The sequence below is a fragment of the Pseudochaenichthys georgianus genome, chromosome 22 (genome assembly GCF_902827115.2).
Source record: "Pseudochaenichthys georgianus chromosome 22, fPseGeo1.2, whole genome shotgun sequence".
In the NCBI taxonomy this organism is placed as follows: domain Eukaryota; kingdom Metazoa; phylum Chordata; class Actinopteri; order Perciformes; family Channichthyidae; genus Pseudochaenichthys; species Pseudochaenichthys georgianus.
Window position 1 is genome coordinate 5,326,563 of NC_047524.1, and position 21,710 is coordinate 5,348,272.

The 21,710-nt window shown below is 39.3% G+C and overlaps 1 protein-coding gene across 2 annotated transcripts; it reads right to left on the minus strand.

The window, feature by feature from the left end:
- Positions 1 to 332: 332 nt before the first annotated feature.
- Positions 333 to 16,260, minus strand: mavs (mitochondrial antiviral signaling protein). Of its 2 annotated transcripts, XM_034111228.2 has the most exons (6): positions 16,002 to 16,260; positions 13,576 to 13,698; positions 6,684 to 6,806; positions 4,797 to 4,977; positions 3,724 to 4,412; positions 333 to 3,080 (listed from the first exon to the last, which is right to left on the minus strand). In XM_034111228.2, the coding sequence occupies exons 2-6, from the start codon at positions 13,696 to 13,698 to the stop codon at positions 2,367 to 2,369; spliced, it is 1,830 nt and encodes a 609-aa protein (XP_033967119.1). In that variant the 5' UTR covers positions 16,002 to 16,260; the 3' UTR covers positions 333 to 2,366. The 2 variants fall into 2 exon arrangements, with proteins under 2 accessions (XP_033967119.1, XP_033967121.1); XM_034111230.2 differs by lacking the exons at positions 13,576 to 13,698; positions 16,002 to 16,260 and adding an exon at positions 9,108 to 9,394.
- Between the last annotated feature and the right edge of the window lie 5,450 nt (positions 16,261 to 21,710).

Consider the following 21,710-nt stretch of genomic DNA (forward strand, 5'->3'; position numbering starts at 1 on the left):
TTTGATTGAAAGACGCCAGAACCAATCAGAATGCGAGTTAGCAAGTTAGTTCGCAAAAGGAGGCTGGGTGTCACATTTGTCTTTAGTTTTTCACATTAAAAAAACACATTTTGTTGTTTTTCAGAATGCATGAAAATCAAAACAAGCACCATATGTATAGCCATATTTTATATTTTATTTATATAGAAGCTCTCTTAATGTTGGTAGTTTATTATTTATGTATAATAATAATAACTGTTCTAGATGTGACATTAGTCCCAAAATGTTATTGTGGACTTAAAATAAATCTGTGCTATTTTTTCTGTGAAATCAACATGCACACTCAACAAATATTTGTTTTATTTCAGGTTTATTGGTATAATTGTGGGTATCCAGAGACAGTCTTTACATTTTTTTGATAAACCGTAAACTGAGATTACAATTTACATATTTTCCATAGTGAATACATTTAAGCATCTTTGCAGCTCAAATACCCTGATAAAATGTGCAAAAACATGATTTATTTCCCCCCTAACATTTCTTATATTAACAATGCTATTTACAATAAAATCTCTTCTCAAACTTTCTTTTTAAAATAGAGGAACAACTTTGGAAAAATAAATTCTCATCTCAAACATTTACACCAGATGATGGCCATGAAGCTTACAAAGTTTAAAACATTTTTGTGGTTATGCTAATTTCTTCTGAAGAATTTCTTCTTTCAGAGGCTTGTAAATCTTGTATTGGGACATGTTCCAAACTGTAAGGCATATCTGGACGACATTGTTGTCTATTTCTAATGACTGGGCTAGCCACATGTCTACCTTAAGAGAAGTTTTTAAATGCTTGTCGGCCACATCCCTATTGCTTAACCTTGCCAAATGTGAGTTTAGAAAAGGTACCGTTCTCTACCTTGGTCAGCAAAGACCAAAGATGCAAAGATCAGGGCAATTGCCTCCCTCCCAGTGCCATCCACCAGGAGGGAACTTCGCCGCTTCCTAGGAATGGCAGGGTACTATCGCCGTTTCTGCAGGTACGTATCCTCGGTGGTGGCCCCACTTACTACGTTGACCAGTCCCTCAAAGCCTTTCGTTTGGTCCGGTGAGTGTCAACAGTCATTTGAGAGCCTTAAAAGTAATCTGTGTTGCACTCCTGTTATTTCTGCACCAGACTTTTCGAAGCCATTCAAGCTCAAGGTCGATGCCAGTGGAGTTGGGGCAGGGGCTGTTCTTCTACAAGAAGATGCACTGGCCATTGATCACCCCGTGAGTTACTTCTCCCGAAAGTTTACAGTAACAAACATCAGTTGAAGTACTCTACGATTGAGAAAGAAGCTTTAGCTCTATTGTTTGCCTTGCAGCACTTTGAGGTGTATCTTGGCTCCAGTGTAAAACCTATTTAGGTATACACTGATCACAATCCCCTAGTTTTTCTTGCAAGGATGTACAATCACAATCAACGCTTTATGCATTGGTCATTGATTGTCCAGAACTACAACCTTGACATAAGCCATAAAAAGGGGTCCGATAACAGAAGAAATTAGCATAACCACAAAAGTGAACATTTAAAACCCAGTTAAATATGCAGCTAACAACATGATAGCTCAAGGTTAATACCTTCCATCTAATGATGTGTTGGCTCTCACGAAGTTGTGTGATTGGACTGGGTAAAGCTGGAAATGAATGTGCGTTTTGGGGAACATTAAGTCATCTTAATCTCTGGCTCAAAAAGAAACAGGACGGGGGTATTAAAGAAAACTCACTTTGAAGCAGTGCCATCGTTTTTAAGCAGACATTGCTTTGGAATGTTTTTGACATCACATTTTCCTCAAATACATAATTGGATACCTTTATAATCTCTATATATGTACAAATAAATACACAGTGCACGAGCCATCGTTTACAGAGTGGGATACTGTCACTCTTTTTTCCACAGTCAAGATCCAGTAGTTTAAGGTCCTTGGTACACTTATCTTCCCTGGATGATAGCCAACAGTCTTATCTTAAAAGTGCATCAGACACACAAATATGTATATAATTAATACACAGCACAAGTGTCTCTTTACAAACTTTTCGGCACATGAATAAATAACCTAAGAACCCATTTCTATGAAGTTCCCAAACTAGAATAAAAAGGGTAGATTTGGTTTTTGTTTACTAGGGCAAACTTCATTCAACAGTAAAATAATAATACATGGTCCAACTTAACAACATACTTGTAATTAATGACATGATCAAAGCTCTGGCAAGTCAGCTATTATTACTGAAGGTAATTACGACACAGCTGCCTAGTTCACTGACTACAATAAGGCACCATAACCTTGAGATCCTCTTTTAAAAAGCCTTAAAGCCTAATCTTCCCCTCGTTTAAAAAGGTATTCAATCCACTTAATTCTTAAACCTCCACGCTATCACCAGGGCACAGGCGCCCACTCCTGCAGCCGTCAGAATGTACTTAGTATTATTCGACTTCTTCTCTGGATTCTGCAGCGTCTTCGGCTCTGGGGAGATATCAGCAGGTGTGGGCTCAGAAGGGAGGCAGTTCTCACCAGAGGGGGTGTTTACACTCAATACAGTATCACCAGTGTTGGTGGATACTGGTGGCGCAGGGCTGATCTCTTTGGCTGCGTCACCATTCATGATTTGAACTCGTGGTATTGAGCTTTGGCCGTCTAGGTCAAGGATAGACGGCTCCTCGGATATATGCACGACATTCTCCAGCACTTGCATATCCAAACTCTCACAGGGAGACTCGTAGTGGTTTTCCTCCGGTTCGCTGTGGTTACGAGCGATGCCGTTCTCCTGGCATGGCAGTGCGGTATTCACAGTGGTGAAGCATGTGGGGAGGAGGGAAGAGGTCACAGCTTCTGGTGCAGCATCGCTGATTTCCAGACGCTCACTATTCCCCGAATAGAGCTGCACCGGCTCTCTTTGTTCAGGGATAGCAGGGATAGCATCTTGTTGTGGGTGGATGCTGAGGAGTGGGCCAGGTTTGCTCAGACACACAGAGCTGTCATCACAGACAGAGGAGACCGTCTCTGCAGCAACCGGCAGGGGGGAGGTGGCAGCTTCAGTTTCTGTCTGCGGGCTGCTTTCAATAACCTGCAGGAGAGAATCATGTTACATGTCAATTTAGTTGTTGTTTTTTAAAATTTGTGTAGACAATATGTTCAAAGTTTAAATGAATGTATCCATCTCTGATTCACTGTTATACAAAAACTCAACATCATAAGCTCCACAGAGGTAAGAAATGATTGAAGGCCTTGTATACAATTCCTCTCATTTGTATTAAAATGCTGCCGACAAAAAGTAGCTTTTCACGTATCACTTTTACATTATGAATACTTTTCTGGAAACATTTAACATAACAACTATTTATTACGGCAGGAATGGGAAGTAGCAACAATTGCAACACTTATTCAATAAAAGGTTCACATAAATCTGCAGAAAATTCAATTGAATTCCCTTTAGCAAAATGCTCTGAAGTCCCCTCTTGTAAACAGTTACGCTGTGTACTGTATATATCTTGGGCTTTTATTGTGAAAGGTATGGACAGAAGGATCTGGTATGTGCTGCCTTTTTCAATGTTGAAAGGAACAATAAAGTTTGCAGCCTTGTAATCTGTAACATTATTATATACAACAAATTGGTCGATGCCTTTATAGTAAAGCTCAAATAATGCAACCTTGTTCCATAAACAAATTACGTCATACTTTAAAAAAAATTCATTTATTTTGGTATTCACCTGTGTCGCAGGCGGCTCAGACGTCTCTTCAGGCAGCAGGACAGGAGCAGGTTTCATGTCCACAGGGGGGGTGGTGTCCTGGACCGGAGGCCTCTCTGGGGTTAAAGTGAGGAAATAGGATCCATCGGTCACATCCGAGTTCATCTGAGATGGAGAGGGACTCTGTGGAGGACTGATCTCCGTGGAGGTTGTTGTTCTTGTTTCCACAGGATCTTGCATGGATGGAGTTTCTGTTTCCAGCTCCTCAGCAGGTGGTTGCGGAGGGGCCACAGTGTCGATCAAAACCTCGCTGTTTCCTGCGCTCACCTGATCGGGGATCGCAGCATCATCACCGGAGACATCCTCGATGTCGGATTCACAGTTTTCCGCCGGCTCCTGGTGAGAGTTGCTCTCAGGAGGAGGGGTTGATGGAGGGGGTTCCACTTCACCCTGAGTTGGCTGTGGAGGGGAAACCACCTCAGGAACTTTGGCTTCTGCACTCGGGGGGGCTTGTGGCTGCACAGGGATTTCAAAAGAGGGTGAGGCCTGGGCAAGTGGCTCTGCAGGAGCTGGTGCTTCAGCTGGCAGAGCAGCAGCAGCAGCAGCCTGACTGTTTGCACCGCTCTCTGTGGTGGACAGATGACTGGCAGATGGTGCTAGATGCACGTGTGCCCTGACGACAGTTGTTGGAGGAGAGCTGGGGTTGGAATCTAGGCCAAAGAAAGTTATGACATAATCAAATCCATTTTGAATCCTTTTTCAAATACACAATATCATAGCCCAGGACACTCAATGACAGACTCGTATTATCTCTTATAGACACTGTGTGTTGCATTGATACACATCTATCCTGCACATTTCTGGCCCCTGCATGAACAGTTCACAGCTTTATACACTCTTTTTACAGTTGAAGCAAAACAGCGACCATCAGAGATAAGATTTACTGTATTGGCTGTATAAGATATACGGTACATCTAATGCTTAAAGATGCCCCTTGGCTGTAGTAATATCTTTTGAACTCACAACTTCTCGTCGATAATTGCATAACTCCACACATTAATACACAGTTCTAGGTACTTGACTTAAAGACTTACTGCTGGTGCCTCGCAGAGTGTCGTATTCTCTTCTAAGCCCAGCTGCTAAAATTGGCTGCTCACACGCCTCGAGTGCTTTGATGAACTGCTCGGGCCAGCTTTCTCTTCTCTTCAGACAGTCCAGCAGAAGCACCATGCCGTCATAGTTCCCACGAACCTCTCTTTTTGCCTCAATGTTTTCCTATAATTGAGATTACATAAAAAAAAAACACATACATCAATTCCTCAGCTTCTTGTTGGTGACTTGCTGATAATCTTCTGAGAAGTTTATTATTCATAAAGAAATATTCCTGTCATTAATAATATTAAAATGTAACAATATCCCTGTCAATATCGCATCCTACAATAAAAAAGTGTAAACATCCTTTTCAATGTCATTTAAAAACATTTGACGACCATATTTTGGAGATTAGATCCCTCGCAGCTTTCGTACTGTCTGTCCTACGTACCCACCTTAAAGGGGACCTATCATGCAAAATGCACTTTTGTACGTCTTTTATAGATGAATATATGTGTCCCCGGTGTGTCAGGGAATTCACCAAGTGTCAGAAAACACAACCCTCTCTCTTTTCTTCCATACCCAAATCTCTAAAAACGGGGCTGCAAAGGATCTGATACAGACTGATACAGATTTGAAAATTATCTGATGTCAGAAACGAGGAGCTCCGCCTATATGGGCAACTCTCCACCTATCAGGGGAATGTGGGGTTGGGCCACGGCCGGCCATTGCTGCTCGAAAGCGCTGGCGACGCTGTAGTTCATATGCCAGGCCTGTAAGTGGCGCTGTAGTCTGCCACAAAAGCAGCGAAGAAGACTTCCCGCGCATGGTTGCCATGGTTGCCCTTCTGTTTATTCTCCGCTGTGGCTCTTTTTCTCCCTCCCCGAGGCAAGCGTTCGCTCCTGTAAATCAATGCAATCCCTCCCCGTCGAGGCAAGCACTGTAATTCTCTCCGGTAGTCCACCAGCAGATGACGAACACCCACCTCTCCGCCTCTTCCAAAGAACGAGGGGACCGTGCGGCAGAGTTTCAGTTAGATTTTCTTTCACCGGTCAACATGTCCGTTAAAGTTTAAATCTTCCGGACAAAATTAGAAAAGTGCCGGTCAAAGGTCTTCTTTGTTAATTATTGAGCTTTAAAACAAATGAATAACGACTCTATATAATCATATATAAGAATAAAACACGGAGGACGGAGATCTCTTTTTGTCCCCCTCTTCTGACAGCCCAGCAGCTGATCTCAAAGCACGCTCCCCTCTCCTGCAGGGGGGCGTGGTCAGCTGCAGCTCATTTGCACTAAAGCTACGTCACAGAATCAGCCCTTGCAAAAACAGGGCTGGAATACAGCAAAGAGAGCGAAATGAGGCATGGCTAAAATGCATGATCTGTTTGGTATTTTGAAAAAAAACCTTCACAGACATGTTTTATATAGGTATGGCCCTACGATATATGTTTCAAATATAGCATGATAGGTCCACTCTAAGACCCGCGGTGATCGAGCGTTCGCAGCTGTGGCTCCTAAATTATGGAATGCTCTGCCTGCTCATCTACAGTCTGCGGAGTCTGTTGACTCTTTTAAAACTATTTTAAAGACATTCCTGTTTGGGCAGGCGTTTGGGTAACCGGTGTGCTTGCTTTTATTCCATTTAATACTATGTTTTTATTTGTTTGTTTTAAATTTCATTTGTAAGTTTTGTTTTATTTTGTTTTATTGTGTCTTAATTATGCTCTGGTGCTTTTATGACTTCTGAACATGTGTTTTGTGAGTTCATTGATCATTGTACGCCTCCTATGATGATGTCTTATTGTTTTGTCAAGCACTTTGTGACTTTGTCTGTGAAAAGCGCTTTATAAATAAACTTTACTTACTTAGTATCAGTTAAAACTTACCCTGTCGTGAGAAGTCAAGCAAGGCAGGTGGATCATTACTTCTCTCACTTTCACCCTGCTCACAATGGTCGGCATATACCGCCGCAGATACCCATTGTACAGCTTGTCACTGGCAGATGACATCTGTGAAATTAGAAAATAGAAAAAAGACAAAGAGATAGTAAAGACTTCAATTTCCATCTTTTTTCCCCTCTAAAGTCCCACGCCTTTTCTTTACATTGCAATTTTGCAAGGTTGTACTTCAGTTGGCAAGGCATATTTATGACATGTGAAAGTACCCAAAAAAAGTCTTAGGAAATCTTTTTTGTCTGCAATGATTATTACAACCACACTTACAGGGTTTTTACTCGATGAAACCGAATGTGAAAGTGGAGATCAGCCACCCTGCAGCATTAGTGGTAAAAAGAAAAATTCCCTTATAGTTTACGAGAAACGTAAAAAATTCAAACTCTGCTCCCTATTCTCAAGGCTGCAGCTGTCTGCAGTACTGCTGTAAGAAGTTGCACAGGCCCTGACTAGTCACTGATTAATCACCCTCGGTCCTAATATCAAACTTCAAATGTGCAGCGTCGTCTTCTCAAAAGTCACCATGTCCTTTTCAGGGTCAAATCAAGCTGTCTGTGTCCGATACACCATAAAACCTTCACTTTGTTTGTATATAAACAGTCAGCTGAACTAATCTGTTGACAGGTTCAAGTCATGGGGAACGTTTTCACAGGATTATCTGTTCATCTCTGGCCAGGTCAAACAGAGCAGTACGTTCAAGTTTAATGTAAACGTGGGAGAGCAGCAGCAGTCTGGAATAAATGTCACAGGAAGGAACCAAAGAGCAAAGTCTTTCTCCCTGTATCATTAGCCCTCATAGGCCAGGGTTTACCTGACACACACACAAACACACAGTTGACTGTCTTTAAATGCCATTACCGTTGTGTTCAGGCCTTACTGTAAGGGGAATATGTAGGCGTATTATTTCCAGGCATGCATCTAAGTGTAAACTGATGAGAGATTGCAGATTAACAAGGAAGGTGGTGTGAGAGAAAAAAAAGCACCTTGACACGAGGGTGAGTTATGCTAAGCTGAGCCCAATGAATGACCTCTAAGTAACATACTGGCAGGACATGACAGTCACTTTACTTGGCAGTATATTTGCCTTCCCAAGACGGTGGGTCAAATTTCATGCATTAAGCGACCTTGGGTATCATGAAAGGCGCTATAGAAATCCAAGTTATTATTATTATTATAGAACGTTTTATTTGAGTCTGACAAAGCTTGCAAGTAGGGAAAAGCTAACAAGAGTGACAAGAAGTGAGAGCAGATATATTAGATCTACATATTGGCATGAGGAAATAACTCATCGAGCAAGTTTTGGAGTAGAACAAATGACTATGCAAGATCGAGGGATTAAAAAGCTGCACACTTACAACAATGACCTAGTGACATAGTGGTATGCCGGTTATAACTGAAACATCATGAACATTTGTTTTGTTGTGTTAAATGTCTACATAAGAAGATTGAGAGTGATTAAAAGGGCAGCTAACATGAAACAATGATGGTTGTGACTTATATCTGGTGTATACAATGACAACTATATGGTGAAAATGTTTTATCAAGCCTTTTTTTAATATGGAATCTGATTAACAATATTGCTAGGAATTAAAAGCGCCTTTACAAAAACAACGAGGAAGACAGTGACTTATATCTGCCTGTAAAATATTGAGATATATTGCGACAGATATATTTTTAACGCCTATTTATGGGTGAGACAATTGACTAAGAAGATTAGAAAGAATTAAAAGAGCCTGTACACAAACCAAAAGGATGAAGTGACTACAATATAGTGTAATATATACTTTGTCAGGCATGCATTTGGATTAAAGCACGTGATTTAATAATTGGAGAGTAAATATATAGACTGTGCATAAAACTGTCAGGACGTTAAAGACTGATATATGCCTGTAAAATATTGATATATTTCGTGAAATATACTTTATCAGGGTTATTTAGTGGTAAAACAAAGGACTAAGAAGATTACAAATAAAAATAAAGAGCCTTTGCTCAAACAGGAACGATTAGAGACAGATTCCTGCCTGTTTATTACTGAAATATGTCGTGAAATATACTCTTTTAACCTTTTTATGGATAAAACAGTTAACTAAAAAGATTAGATAGACAAAGAACCTGCCTGAACAACAACAAACATGACCATTAGGGACAAATGTTTGCCTGTAATACATAAGATATCGTGCAATTAAGACAGCAAAATGAATTAACGGTAGCATTTAGAAGTTGGCAGCTGATTAATACGACACAACCAAGCTGATGTCACTGATGTTTCCTGAGTTAACTTTATTGACATTAATTAAACAACATTTACACGGAATTGAACATTACATTCAGTTTAATTAATCGTAATAAAGTGCTCACCTTTCGAGTTGTGGTGCTCGGCAGTATGTGACTCCCTCGCAAAAACTATTCCTGCTCTCACACTAAAAACTGCGTTGTCTCCTTCACACACATCTGCGCAGAGGTTACCCTCGAACTCCCCGTTATCAATTCCTATTGGACAAGAGCACCGTCGATCAAAGAATGGACCAATAGGATTGAGTTCAAACTGTAGAGAAGGCGGGGCGTGCTTAATCTTGACCGTGATGTGCGGGGATGACCGCAGAATTGGATTGGATGTGGATTTCTGGTTGACATCTGTTTTTAATCCCTGATCCTAATCCTTTCAACCCCCCCCCCCCCCACACACACACACACGCACACGCGCACACACGCACACACACACACACACACACACACACACACACACACACACACACACACACACACACACACACACACACACACACCACACACACACACACACACACACACACACACACACACACACACACACACGGGCTGCTCAATTAATCGTATTTTAATCGCAATTACGATTTTGGCTTGCAACGATTATGAAAACAACATAATCGATTTATATTGGTTTTTCAGTTGAATTATATTTAAAGTTCAGGGTAATCAACTGTTAAATACATACATTTCACAAAAAATAGGACTAGTTCATTTGTATTTCAAAATTGTAATAAAGCTGGTATTCAACAACAGGCAATCCAGTGCATTAAAGCAGGCAGTGGTGAAATGTTAGTATAGCATAGAAAATGCTTTGCCTACCTTTTTGCGTTCAAAATGTTGAAATATGTCTTGTGCTATATCTGCTATTAAATTGATAAAGTAACCACATCTACATAAAACATGATACACAATAAACTACATTAAAAGGAGCACCAGTTACTTGATGGTGAGGACTACATCAATGTAAAATAAATGGATATGTTTGTTTTTTGTTTACTAAGGTAAATTCATCAACAGTAAAATAATAATACACGGCCCAACTTTACAACATACTTGTAATTAATGACATGATCAAAGGTCTGGCAAGTCAGCTATTATTACTAAAGGTAATGGCAATGTTAATGTTCCAATGTCCTATTCTTTGCCATTACTTCACAGGAGGGCTGGAGAGTGATCCAGACGCATACACAAACAGATGATTTTCCGGTCTTTTGCTGCAGTTTAGAATGATATTTTATTTAGCGTTTTACATATCAAGGTTTATCATACAGTCAATAGTTGTGGTGATGAGCATCAAGGCTGGTGAAATCGGTATGCTCTCTTCCTCCTGTGTCCTCGTCCTTTCCTGTCACCCTTTTTTATATACCCAGTGCAGCTAACCCCCGCCACCAAGTGTCCAAAAATAATGTTGCAGTATAAATATAAATAAAGTAAACTGAGACACCAACAACACCCATAAAATGGCTATTACACAGCTGCCTCGAACCCTTCAAGTTCACTGACTACAATAAGGCACCATAACCTTAAGATCCTCTTTTAAAAAGCCCATGCTATTTTTAGGCAATAGCATAGGTCTCAGATATATAAAAAATATGTCTATGAAGTGTTTTGCTCAAAATACCAAACAGATCACCCATTCTAGCCATGCCTCATATCCCTCTATTTCACTTCCTGTTTCAAAAGTGCTGATTTTGGGTATAAAAAATTGATTAAAAAAAAAAGGAGGGGGCTGAGTAGGGCTGCTCGATTATGGCAAATCATAATCTCGATTATTTGGGTTAATAATTGATAATTTACCTTGAAAACATCCATTCATTGAAAAAAAAATGTTGAACAGTATGTTTTTAACAGTTGATTACCCTGAACTTTAAGTATATTTCAACTGAAAAACCAATTAAAAAATAAATTAAATAAATAATCGTTTTATTTCGATTATGTTGTTTTCATAATCGTTGCAGGCCAAAATCGTAATTGCGATTAAAATACGATTAATTGAGCAGCCCTAGGGCTGAGCTCATGCGGGACCCGGCAGCTACTGTCTAAACGAAATACTGCCGTGATGAAACGCCATATCATGGATTATCAAGGATTATTTCTGAAACAGTATGGAGCTCAAAGGCTTTCTCTCTTGCCGGTTATACCACAAGGTGAGTTCCTTTTTATTTCCTGATTCTTCACACACATGTTCTCCAGTACAGGTTAGCTCTGAATGTTAGCGACGCTAATGTAAACACTGACCATATTACGTCTAAAACAGTCGGGCAATGTTTCTGATAGCAACGTTTCTGATAGTGTTGTGGGTCCGCAAATCTGGATCAGCTCCGTTGTACCCCCGTTTTTAGAGATTTGGGTACGGAGGAAAAGAGAGAGGGTTTTATTTTCTGATGCTGCGTGAGTTCCCTGACACACCGGGGACACATATGCATCAAAAAGTGCATTTTGCATGATAGGTCCCCTTTAAAGCCTAATCTTCTCCTCCTTTAAAAACAATTATTATTACATATATAAGGAGACGTGTGGTGCAGTGGGCTAGTGTGTTGGTGTTCTGATCAGGGGAGAACAGGTTCAAACCCCACTTCAGTCAGCATGTCGTTGTGTCCCTGGGCAAGACACCCTATCCTGGTGAATAGAACCCGCAAAATAAAGCAAAAGTCTAGACAACTTGAGAGGATATGGCGTTCCACTAAACTTGAAGAATCTCGTTTAATTTGGCATATTACTCTCAATGAATATAAGAAAGCACTGCGTAAAGCGAGAGCAGCCTACTACTCTTCATTAATAGATGAGAATAAGAATAATTCAAGATTTCTTTTCAGCACTGTAGCCAGGCTGACAGAGAGGCACAGCTTGATTGAGCCTTCTACTCCCATAGCACTCAGTAGTAATGATTTTATGTGCTTTTTTAACGATAAAATTGTTACTCTTAGAAACAAAATTAATGACCTCTTGCCTTTGACCAGTATAGTGTTATCAACAGCTCCCGAAAACATAAGTTCTAATATTACACTAGTAAACTAGAATGCTTTTCAGCCATAAACCTTGAACAATTAAATTCAATGATTCTCTCTTCTAAACCATCAACGTGCATGTTAGACCCAATTCCAACTAAGCTGTTGAAGGAAGTTTTTCCATTAATTAGCACTTCTTTATTAAATATTATGAATATGTCTTTATTATCAGGCTATGTTCCACAATCATTTAAAGTTGCAGTAATAAAACCGCTTCTTAAAAAGCACAACCTCGATCCAGAGGTTTTAGCCAACTATAGACCTATTTCTAATCTTCCGTTCCTCTCAAAAATTCTTGAGAAAGCGGTCGCAAAACAGTTGTGTGATTACTTAAAAAACAATGATTTATTTGAAGATTTTCAGTCTGGCTTTAGAACACATCATAGCACAGAGACAGCTCTGGTTAAAGTCACAAATGACATTCTAATAGCCTCAGACAAGGGACTTGTCTCTATTCTTGTTTTGCTCGATCTCAGTGCTGCATTTGTTACTATCGACCATGATATCCTATTGCAAAGACTAGAGCACTTAGTTGGCATACAGGGAACTGCTTTAGGCTGGTTTAGGTCCTATCTATCTGAACGCTCTCAGTTTGTACGTGTTAACGATGAATCTTCCACGCAAACCAAAGTTAGCCATGGAGTGCCACAGGGCTCAGTGCTCGGACCTATTTTGTTCACATTATATATGCTTCCGTTAGGCAATATTATAAGGAATCATTCTGTAAACTTTCATTGTTATGCGGATGATACTCAACTATATTTATCAATCAAGCCTGATGAAATTAATAACGACTCTATATAATCATATATAAGAATAAAACACGGAGGACGGAGATCTCTTTTTGTCCCCCTCTTCTGACAGCCCAGCAGCTGATCTCAAAGCACGCTCCCCTCTCCTGCAGGGGGGCGTGGTCAGCTGCAGCTCATTTGCACTAAAGCTACGTCACAGAATCAGCCCTTGCAAAAACAGGGCTGGAATACAGCAAAGAGAGCGAAATGAGGCATGGCTAAAATGCATGATCTGTTTGGTATTTTGAAAAAAAAACCTTCACAGACATGTTTTATATAGGTATGGCCCTACGATATATGTTTCAAATATAGCATGATAGGTCCACTCTAAGACCCGCGGTGATCGAGCGTTCGCAGCTGTGGCTCCTAAATTATGGAATGCTCTGCCTGCTCATCTACAGTCTGCGGAGTCTGTTGACTCTTTTAAAACTATTTTAAAGACATTCCTGTTTGGGCAGGCGTTTGGGTAACCGGTGTGCTTGCTTTTATTCCATTTAATACTATGTTTTTATTTGTTTGTTTTAAATTTCATTTGTAAGTTTTGTTTTATTTTGTTTTATTGTGTCTTAATTATGCTCTGGTGCTTTTATGACTTCTGAACATGTGTTTTGTGAGTTCATTGATCATTGTACGCCTCCTATGATGATGTCTTATTGTTTTGTCAAGCACTTTGTGACTTTGTCTGTGAAAAGCGCTTTATAAATAAACTTTACTTACTTAGTATCAGTTAAAACTTACCCTGTCGTGAGAAGTCAAGCAAGGCAGGTGGATCATTACTTCTCTCACTTTCACCCTGCTCACAATGGTCGGCATATTCCGCCGCAGATACCCATTGTACAGCTTGTCACTGGCAGATGACATCTGTGAAATTAGAAAATAGAAAAAAGACAAAGAGATAGTAAAGACTTCAATTTCCATCTTTTTTCCCCTCTAAAGTCCCACGCCTTTTCTTTACATTGCAATTTTGCAAGGTTGTACTTCAGTTGGCAAGGCATATTTATGACATGTGAAAGTACCCAAAAAAAGTCTTAGGAAATCTTTTTTGTCTGCAATGATTATTACAACCACACTTACAGGGTTTTTACTCGATGAAACCGAATGTGAAAGTGGAGATCAGCCACCCTGCAGCATTAGTGGTAAAAAGAAAAATTCCCTTATAGTTTACGAGAAACGTAAAAAATTCAAACTCTGCTCCCTATTCTCAAGGCTGCAGCTGTCTGCAGTACTGCTGTAAGAAGTTGCACAGGCCCTGACTAGTCACTGATTAATCACCCTCGGTCCTAATATCAAACTTCAAATGTGCAGCGTCGTCTTCTCAAAAGTCACCATGTCCTTTTCAGGGTCAAATCAAGCTGTCTGTGTCCGATACACCATAAAACCTTCACTTTGTTTGTATATAAACAGTCAGCTGAACTAATCTGTTGACAGGTTCAAGTCATGGGGAACGTTTTCACAGGATTATCTGTTCATCTCTGGCCAGGTCAAACAGAGCAGTACGTTCAAGTTTAATGTAAACGTGGGAGAGCAGCAGCAGTCTGGAATAAATGTCACAGGAAGGAACCAAAGAGCAAAGTCTTTCTCCCTGTATCATTAGCCCTCATAGGCCAGGGTTTACCTGACACACACACACAACACACAGTTGACTGTCTTTAAATGCCATTACCGTTGTGTTCAGGCCTTACTGTAAGGGGAATATGTAGGCGTATTATTTCCAGGCATGCATCTAAGTGTAAACTGATGAGAGATTGCAGATTAACAAGGAAGGTGGTGTGAGAGAAAAAAAAGCACCTTGACACGAGGGTGAGTTATGCTAAGCTGAGCCCAATGAATGACCTCTAAGTAACATACTGGCAGGACATGACAGTCACTTTACTTGGCAGTATATTTGCCTTCCCAAGACGGTGGGTCAAATTTCATGCATTAAGCGACCTTGGGTATCATGAAAGGCGCTATAGAAATCCAAGTTATTATTATTATTATAGAACGTTTTATTTGAGTCTGACAAAGCTTGCAAGTAGGGAAAAGCTAACAAGAGTGACAAGAAGTGAGAGCAGATATATTAGATCTACATATTGGCATGAGGAAATAACTCATCGAGCAAGTTTTGGAGTAGAACAAATGACTATGCAAGATCGAGGGATTAAAAAGCTGCACACTTACAACAATGACCTAGTGACATAGTGGTATGCCGGTTATAACTGAAACATCATGAACATTTGTTTTGTTGTGTTAAATGTCTACATAAGAAGATTGAGAGTGATTAAAAGGGCAGCTAACATGAAACAATGATGGTTGTGACTTATATCTGGTGTATACAATGACAACTATATGGTGAAAATGTTTTATCAAGCCTTTTTTTAATATGGAATCTGATTAACAATATTGCTAGGAATTAAAAGCGCCTTTACAAAAACAACGAGGAAGACAGTGACTTATATCTGCCTGTAAAATATTGAGATATATTGCGACAGATATATTTTTAACGCCTATTTATGGGTGAGACAATTGACTAAGAAGATTAGAAAGAATTAAAAGAGCCTGTACACAAACCAAAAGGATGAAGTGACTACAATATAGTGTAATATATACTTTGTCAGGCATGCATTTGGATTAAAGCACGTGATTTAATAATTGGAGAGTAAATATATAGACTGTGCATAAAACTGTCAGGACGTTAAAGACTGATATATGCCTGTAAAATATTGATATATTTCGTGAAATATACTTTATCAGGGTTATTTAGTGGTTAAAACAAAGGACTAAGAAGATTACAAATAAAAATAAAGAGCCTTTGCTCAAACAGGAACGATTAGAGACAGATTCCTGCCTGTTTATTACTGAAATATGTCGTGAAATATACTCTTTTAACCTTTTTATGGATAAAACAGTTAACTAAAAAGATTAGATAGACAAAGAACCTGCCTGAACAACAACAAACATGACCATTAGGGACAAATGTTTGCCTGTAATACATAAGATATCGTGCAATTAAGACAGCAAAATGAATTAACGGTAGCATTTAGAAGTTGGCAGCTGATTAATACGACACAACCAAGCTGATGTCACTGATGTTTCCTGAGTTAACTTTATTGACATTAATTAAACAACATTTACACGGAATTGAACATTACATTCAGTTTAATTAATCGTAATAAAGTGCTCACCTTTCGAGTTGTGGTGCTCGGCAGTATGTGACTCCCTCGCAAAAACTATTCCTGCTCTCACACTAAAAACTGCGTTGTCTCCTTCACACACATCTGCGCAGAGGTTACCCTCGAACTCCCCGTTATCAATTCCTATTGGACAAGAGCACCGTCGATCAAAGAATGGACCAATAGGATTGAGTTCAAACTGTAGAGAAGGCGGGGCGTGCTTAATCTTGACCGTGATGTGCGGGGATGACCGCAGAATTGGATTGGATGTGGATTTCTGGTTGACATCTGTTTTTAATCCCTGATCCTAATCCTTTCAAACCCCCCCCCCCCCCCACACACACACACACGCACACGCGCACACACGCACACACACACACACACACACACACACACACACACACACCACACACACACACACACACACACACACACACACACACACACACACGGGCTGCTCAATTAATCGTATTTTAATCGCAATTACGATTTTGGCTTGCAACGATTATGAAACAACATAATCGATTTATATTGGTTTTTCAGTTGAATTATATTTAAAGTTCAGGGTAATCAACTGTTAAATACATACATTTCACAAAAAATAGGACTAGTTCATTTGTATTTCAAAATTGTAATAAAGCTGGTATTCAACAACAGGCAATCCAGTGCATTAAAGCAGGCAGTGGTGAAATGTTAGTATAGCATAGAAAATGCTTTGCCTACCTTTTTGCGTTCAAAATGTTGAAATATGTCTTGTGCTATATCTGCTATTAAATTGATAAAGTAACCACATCTACATAAAACATGATACACAATAAACTACATTAAAAGGAGCACCAGTTACTTGATGGTGAGGACTACATCAATGTAAAATAAATGGATATGTTTGTTTTTGTTTACTAAGGTAAATTCATCAACAGTAAAATAATAATACACGGCCCAACTTTACAACATACTTGTAATTAATGACATGATCAAAGGTCTGGCAAGTCAGCTATTATTACTAAAGGTAATGGCAATGTTAATGTTCCAATGTCCTATTCTTTGCCATTACTTCACAGGAGGGCTGGAGAGTGATCCAGACGCATACACAAACAGATGATTTTCCGGTCTTTTGCTGCAGTTTAGAATGATATTTTATTTAGCGTTTTACATATCAAGGTTTATCATACAGTCAATAGTTGTGGTGATGAGCATCAAGGCTGGTGAAATCGGTATGCTCTCTTCCTCCTGTGTCCTCGTCCTTTCCTGTCACCCTTTTTATATACCCAGTGCAGCTAACCCCCGCCACCAAGTGTCCAAAAATAATGTTGCAGTATAAATATAAATAAAGTAAACTGAGACACCAACAACACCCATAAAATGGCTATTACACAGCTGCCTCGAACCCTTCAAGTTCACTGACTACAATAAGGCACCATAACCTTAAGATCCTCTTTTAAAAAGCCCATGCTATTTTTAGGCAATAGCATAGGTCTCAGATATATAAAAAATATGTCTATGAAGTGTTTTGCTCAAAATACCAAACAGATCACCCATTCTAGCCATGCCTCATATCCCTCTATTTCACTTCCTGTTTCAAAAGTGCTGATTTTGGGTATAAAAAATTGATTAAAAAAAAAAGGAGGGGGCTGAGTAGGGCTGCTCGATTATGGCAAATCATAATCTCGATTATTTGGGTTAATAATTGATAATTTACCTTGAAAACATCCATTCATTGAAAAAAAAATGTTGAACAGTATGTTTTTAACAGTTGATTACCCTGAACTTTAAGTATATTTCAACTGAAAAACCAATTAAAAAATAAATTAAATAAATAATCGTTTTATTTCGATTATGTTGTTTTCATAATCGTTGCAGGCCAAAATCGTAATTGCGATTAAAATACGATTAATTGAGCAGCCCTAGGGCTGAGCTCATGCGGGACCCGGCAGCTACTGTCTAAACGAAATACTGCCGTGATGAAACGCCATATCATGGATTATCAAGGATTATTTCTGAAACAGTATGGAGCTCAAAGGCTTTCTCTCTTGCCGGTTATACCACAAGGTGAGTTCCTTTTTATTTCCTGATTCTTCACACACATGTTCTCCAGTACAGGTTAGCTCTGAATGTTAGCGACGCTAATGTAAACACTGACCATATTACGTCTAAAACAGTCGGGCAATGTTTCTGATAGCAACGTTTCTGATAGTGTTGTGGGTCCGCAAATCTGGATCAGCTCCGTTGTACCCCCGTTTTTAGAGATTTGGGTACGGAGGAAAAGAGAGAGGGTTTTATTTTCTGATGCTGCGTGAGTTCCCTGACACACCGGGGACACATATGCATCAAAAAGTGCATTTTGCATGATAGGTCCCCTTTAAAGCCTAATCTTCTCCTCCTTTAAAAACAATTATTATTACATATATAAGGAGACGTGTGGTGCAGTGGGCTAGTGTGTTGGTGTTCTGATCAGGGGAGAACAGGTTCAAACCCCACTTCAGTCAGCATGTCGTTGTGTCCCTGGGCAAGACACCCTATCCTGGTGAATAGAACCCGCAAAATAAAGCAAAAGTCTAGACAACTTGAGAGGATATGGCGTTCCACTAAACTTGAAGAATCTCGTTTAATTTGGCATATTACTCTCAATGAATATAAGAAAGCACTGCGTAAAGCGAGAGCAGCCTACTACTCTTCATTAATAGATGAGAATAAGAATAATTCAAGATTTCTTTTCAGCACTGTAGCCAGGCTGACAGAGAGGCACAGCTTGATTGAGCCTTCTACTCCCATAGCACTCAGTAGTAATGATTTTATGTGCTTTTTTAACGATAAAATTGTTACTCTTAGAAACAAAATTAATGACCTCTTGCCTTTGACCAGTATAGTGTTATCAACAGCTCCCGAAAACATAAGTTCTAATATTACACTAGTAAACTAGAATGCTTTTCAGCCATAAACCTTGAACAATTAAATTCAATGATTCTCTCTTCTAAACCATCAACGTGCATGTTAGACCCAATTCCAACTAAGCTGTTGAAGGAAGTTTTTCCATTAATTAGCACTTCTTTATTAAATATTATGAATATGTCTTTATTATCAGGCTATGTTCCACAATCATTTAAAGTTGCAGTAATAAAACCGCTTCTTAAAAAGCACAACCTCGATCCAGAGGTTTTAGCCAACTATAGACCTATTTCTAATCTTCCGTTCCTCTCAAAAATTCTTGAGAAAGCGGTCGCAAAACAGTTGTGTGATTACTTAAAAAACAATGATTTATTTGAAGATTTTCAGTCTGGCTTTAGAACACATCATAGCACAGAGACAGCTCTGGTTAAAGTCACAAATGACATTCTAATAGCCTCAGACAAGGGACTTGTCTCTATTCTTGTTTTGCTCGATCTCAGTGCTGCATTTGTTACTATCGACCATGATATCCTATTGCAAAGACTAGAGCACTTAGTTGGCATACAGGGAACTGCTTTAGGCTGGTTTAGGTCCTATCTATCTGAACGCTCTCAGTTTGTACGTGTTAACGATGAATCTTCCACGCAAACCAAAGTTAGCCATGGAGTGCCACAGGGCTCAGTGCTCGGACCTATTTTGTTCACATTATATATGCTTCCGTTAGGCAATATTATAAGGAATCATTCTGTAAACTTTCATTGTTATGCGGATGATACTCAACTATATTTATCAATCAAGCCTGATGAAATTAATCATCTAAATAAAATTCAAGACTGCCTTAAGGACTTAAAAACGTGGATGACCTTAAACTTTTTGATGTTAAACACGACCAAAACTGAAGTTATTGTACTTGGCCCGAAGAATCTACGAAACAAATTATCTAAAGATATACTAACTATGGATGGCATTAATTTGGCCTCCAGTGAGACTGTAAGGAATCTTGGTGTTATATTTGATCAGGATTTATCCTTTAACGCCCACATAAAATCAATTTCAAGGACCGCCTACTTCCATCTACGTAACATTGCAAAAATCAAGCATATCTTGCCTCAAAACGATGCAGAGAAACTAGTCCATGCATTTGTTACTTCTAGGCTGGATTATTGTAACTCTTTATTATCAGGGAGTACCAAGAAGTCAGTCAAGTCGCTTCAGCTGATTCAAAATGCTGCAGCTCGTGTACTAACCAGAGCTAGGAAAAGGGACCACATTACTCCTGTTCTGGCTGCCTTACACTGGCTCCCTATAGAACACAGGATATAATTTAAAATTCTTCTTCTCGCCTTTATCTTCAGTAGACTCGACTACTGCAATGGTGTCTTCACAGGTCTCACTAAAAAAATCTATTAGTAAGCTGCAGCTGATTCAGAACGCCGCTGCTCGAGTCCTCACTAACACTAAGAAAGTGGATCACATCACTCCAGTTATGAAGTCTTTACACTGGCTTCCTGTGTGTCAAAGAATAGATTTCAAAATATTGCTGCTGGTTTATAAAGCACTGAATGGTTTAGGCCCAAAATACATTACTGACCTCCTGCTAAATTATGAACCATCCAGATCTCTCAGGTCTTCAGGGACTGGTCAGCTTTCTGTCCCCAGAGTCAGAACTAAACATGGTAAAGCAGCGTTCAGTCATTATGCTCCAAATATCTGGAACAAACTCCCAGAAACCTGCAGGTCCGCTGCAACTCTTACTACTTTTAAATCCAGGATGAAGACTTTTCTTTTTGTCGCTGCTTTTAATTGAACTATTCATATCTTAAACTGCACTGTAACTTTTATCCATGTATTTTTCCTTTTAATGTTTATTTTATTAGCTTTTCTTTTTTAATGCTTAATGTTTTTAATGCTTAATTTTTTGTAAAGCACTTTGAATTGCCTTGTGTTGAAAAGTGCTATATAAATAAACTTGCCTTGCCTTACAAAGCCCTTAATGGGCAGGCGCCATCTTACCTTAAAGAACTCATTATACCCTACTGTCCTACTAGGGCAGGGGTCTTCAACTAAAATTCAACGAGGTCCACTTAGAGAAAATGTCCCCATGCAAAGGTCCGGAACATAAAAATGTCTAAGTTGCATTATGAATTAGTGTGATATATATTGAAGTAGCCTGTAGCTTTATCAACGTCTGCATGTAATCAGCAACTGACTGACAATCAAATAAAGAAAGTACAATTCATAAACAATATGTATTGTCAATTAACATTACTTAAATACTGTGGATATGTGTAATGTTCCTCTCGGGCTGCATTTACAATAAATGAAATAGCTTTTGAAAATATGTGCATCTTAAAAGTGCTTAATTTTAGATAAATCAAATAAAGTGTAGCAGCAGCAGCAGCAGCAGCTTGAGTTTCCCTTTTTCTTTGTTAACCGTTTCACATCATGACTTAAAGGTGGGGTAGGTAAGTTTCAGAAACCGGCTCGAGATACACTTGTTGTTATATTCCATGGAATGCTCTTAACATCCCGATAGCAATGAATATCTTGAGTGCTTTGACAACAAATCCATAAAAAAATGTCATCCGTAGAAGCCGTAATACTGTAAAAAGTACAACGATGGCCTACCAGCCTGTCAGCCTTTCATCGGGGCACAAACTTATCTCGTGCCCTCATTGGTCATGTGCGCGTTCGTGTGTGTTAGAGGAGGGGCTCTGTAAGGAAGTGGTTTTCTCCGATTGTGTATTTTCAAATTCTAGCGATCTCGAGCCGGTTTCTCAAACTTACCTACCCCACCTTTAACAGTTTCAGACGATTATAGAACAATATCAGTCT